The sequence below is a fragment of the Merops nubicus genome, unplaced genomic scaffold (genome assembly GCF_000691845.1).
Source record: "Merops nubicus isolate BGI_N331 unplaced genomic scaffold, ASM69184v1 scaffold22423, whole genome shotgun sequence".
Classification (NCBI taxonomy): domain Eukaryota; kingdom Metazoa; phylum Chordata; class Aves; order Coraciiformes; family Meropidae; genus Merops; species Merops nubicus.
In genome coordinates, this window is record NW_008601542.1 from 36,492 (window position 1) to 46,356 (window position 9,865).

At 39.9% G+C, this 9,865-nt stretch overlaps 1 protein-coding gene across 1 annotated transcript in view; it reads right to left on the reverse strand.

Annotated features, from left to right (window-relative positions):
• PTAR1 (protein prenyltransferase alpha subunit repeat containing 1) overlaps window positions 1–4,857 on the reverse strand; it is a gene marked incomplete at its 5' end in the record, with an annotated part of 27,126 nt that extends 22,269 nt beyond the window's left edge. The window contains one exon of the mRNA XM_008938028.1: window positions 4,688–4,857. Within this exon, the coding sequence (XP_008936276.1) occupies window positions 4,688–4,857 (170 nt within the window). The remainder of the gene's footprint in view (window positions 1–4,687) is intronic.
• Between the last annotated feature and the right edge of the window lie 5,008 nt (window positions 4,858–9,865).

Sequence of the window (9,865 nt, forward strand, 5' to 3'; positions counted from 1 at the left end):
GGCTTGGAGCAACCTGATCTAGTGGAAGGTATGCCAAACCAAGGCAGGGGTGTTGGACCTAGATGATCTTTAATGTCCCTTCCAATCCAAACTATTCTATGAAAAATAGAAAGAGAAGTCTGTAGCAATTTCAGAAGACCACCTTTTGATAATACAAATACTATGCATGCATATATTTTTTAAAAAGGGAGAAAGGATACAAACATACTGTAAAATATTTCTACACTGGACCAATAGCAAGAAAAGTAGTCACGATTCTGGATTCCAAGTATCCAAAAGAAAACATAAACTGAGAGATGTTTAATGTAGTTAACAGTAAGCTATCGATGACTGACTATAAAGCACTTCCTTCTTCCAAGATCCTGCCAGAGAACATCAGACACCACACCTGAAAGCAGACACTTGACTCAGTACCCTGTTTTTCTTCTCTGTTCTATTTTAAATGGCTTATAGTGATGCAGACAACACACAAAAAAAAAAAAAAAGGAGACTGTGTTTGCAATTACCATTTATTACAAACATCAACAGAAAATGCAATTTAGTTTTGCAGCAGTAAAAACCAAATCCATCCCTTCACTACACTCAGAAGAAAACTACCTTGCCAAATTCCAAGCACGTTCTTTGTCTATGAAATGGAATTTTGAGGAAAATCCTTCAGGATATTTCAAACATACAGAAAAATATAATATATCTTGATAGAGCATACCTACTTACAGCACATTAGAGACAATTCTGTAAGGCTACCTGAAAAAGACTTCTCCCTTCATACCGTCCACCACCGCAGTTCAGTTTCTGCTAAAATTGCCTATCAAACGTGAAATTCAATTACGGTAAAGCTTACTAAACTCTGTAAGCTGTAACTTGCCCTACAAACAGGTTATTAACATGGAGGTCCTGATCGTGTTTTACAGCAGTGACACAAAACCTCAACAGACATGAAAAAAACTGTAGACCACCTCATGGATTTTAAACTGATTTTTGTAATTGAACAAACAAAGAAGAACGGGGTTTCGTTCTCAAAAGAAGAAAAACAAAGAAGTCTCAACAAAAAGGCCACAACTGAAACTCCATGCTGCTCCATTATTTACTGTGCTGTTTTATGATCTGCATTTTCAGAGGAAGGGTTCTGCAAGGCTTGGAGGGAAGCGGAGACACTCTCCAAGCAGCTGGCGCACTGGACCACCACGGTGGAGGAGGCACACGCCACAGTGTCACCACAAGAAGGCACCTGGACCAGTGTGAATGGAGCAAAGTGCCAGCACAGCAGCACCCAGCCGCCCTGCATCTACCAGTGCTCTTCAGCCTCCCAGTTTAAGAGTGACACACCTGCCTCAGTGGTTTGTATCTTGGCTTGAAACAACAAGTTTTTGTCTGTGTGGCAGCTTCTAGGGGAGGACTTTTCTGTAACCCTTGAGACCAAAATGAAAAGTCTCCCAGCAGAAGACCTGCAGCATAATTAAAATACCCCTCACAAACTCCTACCTCAGATTTGAAAAAAAACACTGCAATGAGAAACACTGATCTTGCTAGGACTGTCTGTGCTAGTAGGTTCATCGCTTTAAATGCCAAAATTTGTTTCTGGCTACTTATCAGAGTCAGTATAATTTATATTCCTTATAAGTTCTTTTTATGGAATTTTAGAATTCTTTGCACCAAAAATTCTGAATTTGCAATCAGATCACAATCGCTGGTTTCTATCAAAACTGAATGCATGAGCAGCAAGTTGGTGGTAGCTATCAAAAAGAAACAGGTCTTATTAGGTTCAACGACAAACCACAAAGAAAGAAATGCAAGTTACTTATATAAGAAATACACATCCCCTAGGAATAAAAGCATTTTAAACATGTCTCTAATAAAAATATTCAAGAAAATAAATTACATGAAAATAAAAAATAAAGGGCAATGTAAAATTTAAGAAGCCTACAAGCCACTTCTACTACTTCAATTATTAAGATACTCTTTTGAATGGAGAATTAACTCCAAGTATTAAGCCAGTACTTTGTTACTCTGATGCCACCCAAGGTCCACAGCCAGCACTTTCCGGAAGGCTGTCCATGACCAGTGTGATGGCTTCCTCTTCATCATGAGCTTGCTTGCAAAGAGGTAGAGAGTTCCTGTGTATAATGTCTCCCCATTCACTAGAAGCAAGCACATTCATGCTCATATTACAAAACTGCCCTGCCATTTATTGATACTTTTTTTAAAATGCTTGCATAATATATCTACATTTTTGTAATAAGGAATTAAAGTCTGTTTAAATAGTCGAGAGTCCTCCCTCAGGCAACCCAAAACAAGTAATATTCATTGTCTAAATAATTCCTTGCCAAGATTCACTGAAGATCTCTATCTTCCTTCTCCATATTCTCCCTGAATGCAAAAGAAGATCAAGTGCACATTTATAGACTCGACAAACACTGATTACCCCTCACCCTAAGCTTTAATGAGGATGACTGCACAGCTGGCTTCATCCACTTAGATGTGAAACAGACAATAGTAATAAAAAATTAAAGAGAAAAGCAAATGGCAGTTCCATCAAGAAAGAGATGTTAGTAACCAGACCTCTCTTCCTGACCTATAGAGACCTACTCTCAAAACCTATGTGTTCAATATGGTACAGTATGTTAGTTATATGATGACTAGATGTTAGAGACTGCATCAGATGTCTTCCAGCATCCCACTACTGAAAACATAATTACTTAACTCACTAATCCATCAGGCAACAAGGGAGACTGCCTTTGCTATAGATGCAATCAACACAGCCCAACAGATGGTGGCTGTTGGGTATGTTCAAGTAGGGGAAGATATTCCAAGACAGTCACTTTAAAGCAAAATTACACAGACAGTGCTTCACAGATTAGGGTTTTTTTTCATGCAAACATAAAAAAAATTAAATAAATACGGTAACAGTCTCAAACTGAAACTCAGGTGCATGTGAGTTACTAAGGATCTGAATTCTCAGGCCACGGGGTGTTCTTCAACAGAAAAGATATCCCTCTTCCTTGAGGGGGTGGGGAGGAGGAGTGAACCATACCATAGCAGGTACTAGAAAGAAGCCTCAAAAAAACTACCAGAAATAAAACACAAAGATAAACCTCAAGTAAGAACATTTTTTTATTCTGACTGCTATTTACAAGAAACCTGAAACCATACACAAAAAAAAAAGTTTCTTAGAACTACAGTTACCGTTTTTTATCCTTATTCTGAACAGAATAGGGCACTGTGGAGAGCAGTCAAGTATCTCTCTTGTCACATCTCTTTAAAAATCTTTAAATAATATCAAAATAGAAAACGTACACTCAACTATTTTTCATGCAAGTAAAGCAAACCAAAAATCAAACCAAAACAAAGATGAAAAATGAAATAAACCTTCGCAATTACTGAGCAGTATGGACTAATGATTTCTGGTACCCCTGCATCTGAAACACACTGCACATGTTTCTGAGTTTACTCACACATGACCAGTTCTTATTCTAACTCAGGAAAGCAGGACAAAATTCCTTCTGTAAAGATGAACATCATTTCTCTAAATCACTCACTGAAATAAGCCATATCCCTCTAATACTTCCAGCCTGGGCAAGAGAGTAAGGATTTACATTTCAACTAAGCAGTCTGAGAAGTTGTTTAGGTTGCCCAGATGCACAATTCAAAACCTGCCCTCCCCCCTTGTAACACTCAGTTCTTTAGGAACAGTTAAACAAGCTTTAAAAAGGGGCAGTGTACTGGCAAAAAAGATAATTATCTGGATCAGGGGATAAAGTGCTCCCTCAGTAAGCTTGCGGACAGCACTAACTTGGGTGAGTGTCTCCATCTGCCTGAAGGCAGGAAGGCACTACAGAGAGATCTGGACAGGCTGGCTGACACTTTCATGCCTGTGGTATGATCTTCAACCAAGCCACATGCTGGGTCGTGCATCTGGGTTACAGCAACCCCAGGCAATGCTACAGGCTTGGGGAGGAGTGGCTAGGAAGCTTCCCAGTGGGAAAGAACCTGGGGGTGTTGATCAATAGCTGGCTGAACATGAGTCAGCAGTGTATCCAGGTGGCCAAAAAAGCCAACAGCATCCTGGCTTCTATCAGAAATAGTGTTGCTAGCAGGACTAGGGACCTGTACTCAGCACTGGTGAAGCTGCACTTCAAGTACTGCGTTCAGTTTTGGGCCTCTCACTACCAGAAAGACATCAATGTGCTGGAGCATGTCCAAAGAAGGGGAACAAAGCTGGTGAAGAGCCTAGAGCACAAGTCCTGTGAGGAGCAGCTAACTTGGGTTGTTTAGCCCCGGAAAAAAACAGGATAAGGGGAGACCATAACACTGTACAACTACACTGAAAAGAGGTTGCAGCGAGGTGGTGCTGGTCTCTTCTGCCAGGTAACAAGCAATAGGAAAAGAGCAAACAGCCTTAAGTCATGCCAGAGGAGATTTAGGTCGGATATTAGGAAAAATTTCTTCACTGAAAGGGTTGTCAAGTAACAGGCTGCCCAGGGAGCTGGTTGAGTCACTATTCCTGGAGTTATTTAAAAGACACGCACATGTGGTGCTCAGGGACATGGTTTAGTGGTGGATTTGGTAGTGTCAGGTTTGCAGTTGAACTCAATGATCAAGGCCTTTTCCAACCTAAGTGATTCTATGATAAATAAAAAACATGCATTAAGAATCATGTAAGATACCATTCACCAACTGGGTAACTTACCATCTTTGTTCAGCCATTGTTTTCTTTGTCTGTAGAGAAGAAGTTTATTGTGGACATATGGCAAAAGAAACTTGACACACCAGCTCTCCACACCAAGCTTGTTTTCTACCAGGACAATAGGGCTTCGGTTATACCTGGCTTCAGGGCAGGGTATTAATCCAATTTCATCTCTTAAAAAAACAAAACAAAACAAAACAAAACAAAACAAAAAAAAAAAAAGAAAGAAATGTAAATTAATTTATTTCCAGTAGATGTCAATTATTTTTCTCAGTAGAGTAGATGAGCATTGCTTCCCACCCAGTCAGCCTATCATCTTTTTCCCTTCTCTTCCCAAAATCTGTATTCATTGTCCTCAATTCACCTTCTTGTTTCTTACCCAACTGCAGCTATGATAAAACACATTTTTAGAAAGCCATCCTCTGCAAAACTCATATGGTGTATTAACTTGGCAAATAAATGATTCAAACATGTTTTAAGGCATGAAGACTTAAGTTGAACAAAAAAAGTATTTGATGATACAAATACAAAAGTATTTTACCTCTATACATTTATTCAGACACAATAAAATGCCAGTCATGGTTTTGAGTTTTGTTATTAGTTCCCCAATGCTGTAGTGACAGGAAAACTATAAATATTTTAACACTTGAAGACTCTGGAATTAATAGGCATGATTAGATGAGCCAGAATGAATTTTAAATCCTTTAAATGTTCTCTAGGAAGATTTCTTCTGGTGATTCTGGCTCTTCTCACCTTATGATAATTTGAAAAGTTTTATTAGGTTTTCCAAAGATCCTAAAAGAGGAAGGTTCTTTTTTTGTAGTTTTAGATTATCTCCTAAGCAGTTTAACTCAGCTTAATTAACACAAATACATATGGCTCTGTGATGGAGATGTGATGGAGCTGTAAGAGCTGCTGCTGCAAGGGGAACAAATCACATTAACCAGTTCAGGCACCTAGCTGACCCGAAGCCACCCAGGTGTGCTCCGCAGCACCGTGACCACATGTAGAAACCAAAGATCATGTAAAAGAAAATCACAGACAGCAACGTGCGTCTTTCCACGACGCATTTTCCCTTCCTCTATGCAAGGCAGCCTGTTGAATAGGAGGAAGACTTGAGACACAGAGGCCAGTCTGATTAAACTTTGTATGAGAGGCTATAATCAAGCCTTTAAAAAAAAAAACAAAAAAAAAACCACACAATAAAACCCACACCACCAAACAGTGAGGGTCACAAAAATTCACAACAATGAGCAAAGCAGAAAAGACTCAGTTATTCAGTTTCAAAGAGCCATACTGTATTTTACATTTTCCTCAGCTTCCTCTAGCATGTTGGGATGCTAGAAAAGCAGCTTTAACAGCTCCTTAAAAATAAACACAGACTGTCAACGATTCACACTTGTTTGGACAGAAAGCAGCATCATTTTATACATGCCATTATGCATGACATCTCCATCAACTTGTGTTTGGTGGAGAATTCTGTTGCTGAGGAGGGAGATCCTCAGATCTCAAGCAGGAAAAAAAAAAAAGACCTCTTACAACCTCAGACAAAAACTGAATTCTCCACCTTAAATCTTCTCAATACAAGGTGTACAGATACAGACCAAGTGTCGAGCCCAGAACCTTAACTCAGTTACCTTAAACTTATTTTATTACTGGACAATCTGAGTATACTGAATTGGTTCTGTCTTCTCACCAGCTTATTACTGAAGTAATCAAAAGTGACATCAAGTGCTTGTTTAAGAATATACTTGCTTCTTCAGAAAACAGATTTCATTTTCTATACAACACAACATACATCACGAACCACAAAGAGCACAAGTAACTCAAGGTAAGATATTTCCAAATCACTTGTCTGTCTCCAAACACACACCCAGGTCTCTTCCCCATCCCTGGTCATCTGAGAACAGAGGAAAACCAGAATTTTTCTACCTGACCAATTGCAAACAATGAGTATCAAAGCAAAAACCTTATGTCTGTTGCTCCACTCAACACAAGTTAATTTCTTCAGAAAGCTACTCAGGTTAGACCTAAAATGACATTCCAGTCTGCTTCATTTCAACATGGTACCTTATAGCCAGAAGTTTGCACCTACTGCTGTACTTACTGTACTCGTTTCTCTTACAAATGTTAAACCCAGTCCTCGGCCAAGCTTTGCCTGGCTTTACATATAAGGACATACAGCTCCCAAACAAGGAGAGAAAAAAAAATCAACCCAAACGTACATCCACATCCTCACTTCTCACCCAGCACAGAAAGTCTGACTCAGGTGAGCTAGGTTGCACGACACTGCTTTAAGCATGCCAAAAGGACAGGCAGACAGGGTTTGCATGGAGATCAGACAACCTGAAACACTCCAATTCCAGGGTGCACTCAGCTAACCAAAATCGGCAGAGGACCAGGCCACCGCGTAATGAAATTCAGCAGTGTCCAGTGCAACACAAAAAACGGGCCACCTGCAACCACGTGGCTTTTGCCAAGGTGTGAACGAGGACTTGTCATATGGTAGAAGTGTCGTCTGCTGCATCTTGGTGTTGTTTTTGATGATCTGTATGTTTCAGAAATTTTATGTTGCATTCAGTTCCTGAGAAGGAACAGAATTCATGATGCAAAACACCAGGAGGGCAGACACCTGTAAGGTGGGATGCCTGTCTCAAGACCAAAAAAATACATTCCAACCACCACCTATTTCTGCTCCTAAAGGCCCACCAGATCTACAGAAGGAGGAAGTAACAGGGTAGGTCTGTGCCAGCCCAGGGGACACTGAAAAAAAAGCAGCCTTTGCTCATTGCATAGCCACAGAAAGCTTCTGCTTTCTGCAGAAGAGACAGAACCAATTCAGTATCTGAATTTCTCCTGCACTGGCATGCAGGCACTGCTGAAGGAGCGGTAGTAAAGTTGACTGAATTTGCCCTCCTCTTGTGCAAACAGCTCCTGGCCCCGTGACAGAAGACATGGCTGCTCCTGTGACAGGACTCTCAGGCCCACGGCAGGGCACAGGACGGCCACATCTAGGTCAAGTGACAGATGCAAGCTGCTCACAGGACTGAAGGAGACACTAACTGAGGGCTGCTGTTTGTCAGTATTGTGTATCATCAGAAGCATCACCTAATACAAAAGTAAGATTTAATTTACCTCCCTAGAATTCCCAGTTTTCTGTTCTTGAATTTTAGGAACCATTTGGTGCTTTTAAATCTTTTTCCTCAAAGCAAGCACGACAGTCACATTTCCAAAACCGCTAAATTATCTCTGTATTTACAAGATACCATGCTTGTTCACTTTCCTAAAAAACACCATGAAAGCAGCCAGAACTTAGTGGAACACTTTTAGCTGGCTTGTCATGAAGACTGCAGCCATTACAGAGCTTCTTTAACCTATGCCAAGACCAGAAAAGATGTGCAAGACAAGACCCAGGAAACCATGGAGCTGCACAACCCAAACCTGGTCCATAGTGCAAACCTCAGTCATTGCAGGACAGCACTGGCAAGCTGCTGCAGGACCTGTTTCAAGAGCCCCAGTCTCTTGACTCAGCCATTCAATGACCCTCCCCAAAATAAACCTTACCCAACCTACTCCTAGGTTCTGAAACGATTATACAAAAATGTTCCCTCTTTTACAAAACCACAATACCACAGTACAGCTAGGGAAGGAGGCATTTCTTCCAATGTTACCGTGACAGGTCTTCAGCTTTAGGTACTTCATGTAGGACCTTCTCTGATGGTTTTGTCTGGAATATCATCTTTCAAATAGCCAAACCTACCCACAGAGTTAGACAGAGGTTATTAAATAATGGCTGGCAGAGCTGAATGAGATGCAGTCAGTGGATACAATGCAACTACGATTCAACTGACAATAAAAAGTGGACCTACATAACTAACTGTTTCTGCAATTATAAAAACCTTTTAATATCAAAAGACAATCCAGAGCGTAGACACTTAAAACATATATATTTTTATGTTAAAATAAGTCTCATGGAATGACTACACAGCTAATGAATATACAGCATTTAAAAAGGGAGGGAAGGGGAAGTCTAAGTCAAGGAATTGAAACCTCTTTTTTTCCCCACTTACCATATAGTGCATTATTTATACACGATTCTCTTCAGAGTTTAAAATAATAAATTAACCTGAACTTTCTGATTAAGCATTATCTTAGTGGTACAACCAGAATCTTCCAGAAATGAAAGAATAGCAATACACTACTGAAATCCAAAACACTTGTAGCCAATGCTTGATCCTACAGAAGTTATAAATATGTCACTTTCAGTCTCCAGGAGCTTCCTTTCATTTGCTCTCACGTTCATCTCCTGCTGCAATAACAAAGTTCTGGACTGATGACTCCCCTCACCAAGAATTACAAGCAAATTATTTTTACTTACTATTGGTGTACTTGGAAGTATCAGTGCTGCACAAAGGTCTCAAGCAACTCAACAAAAAGAACACTGGCAAGACAAATTTCATAACTGGCTACAGCAAAGACTTAAGGAAGTATCTTTCTTTCTGAATTCCTTGCAGAGAAATTTGCAATCACACGAGGATAAACCTTGATTCAGAGATTCAAATCTAACAAAATGAAGTGTGGTATTTCTACTACACAAAGAATGTGACTGAGACAGAAAAAAACCCCAAGCTACAGTGACACAACTCTTGGCAAAGCATAAGCAGTATCCTCAGATGTTGTACACAAATGCTGTGCTACCATCTAAGAGTTCATCTTTCCAATTATGCCCACCAAATTCATGCACTTTTTTGAAAAATGAGTCTGTTTCTGCTTGACTTTATGTGCCAAAGAACAGCAAAGTTCAAAAAGAAAGTATGCACCAGATCAGTGGGAAAGCTCACCTGTGTGGCCTTATCAAGACCTATGCTTGTACGACTGAGTAAAAATATCTTCCAGTAAATGGAAAACAAACATACTGACAGTTACCTGACTGAAGAAAATGGAGCTATCAGACACACGAGGAAAGAAGAATTTTGTGTTGTATATTTAGTTAGAAGTAAGCTCGCCTCAGAAGGATGTAGAGTCCTGCTGCAAATTTAAAGCAAAAAAAGAAAAACAAGAATCCAATGTTCTACTAAGTCTAAAAGTGTATTCTTCACATGCCTTTTAGTGTTGATCAGAGACAACATTCCCCTCAAAACATTCAAAACTGTGAACCTGCCAGAACACCCATTCTGACAG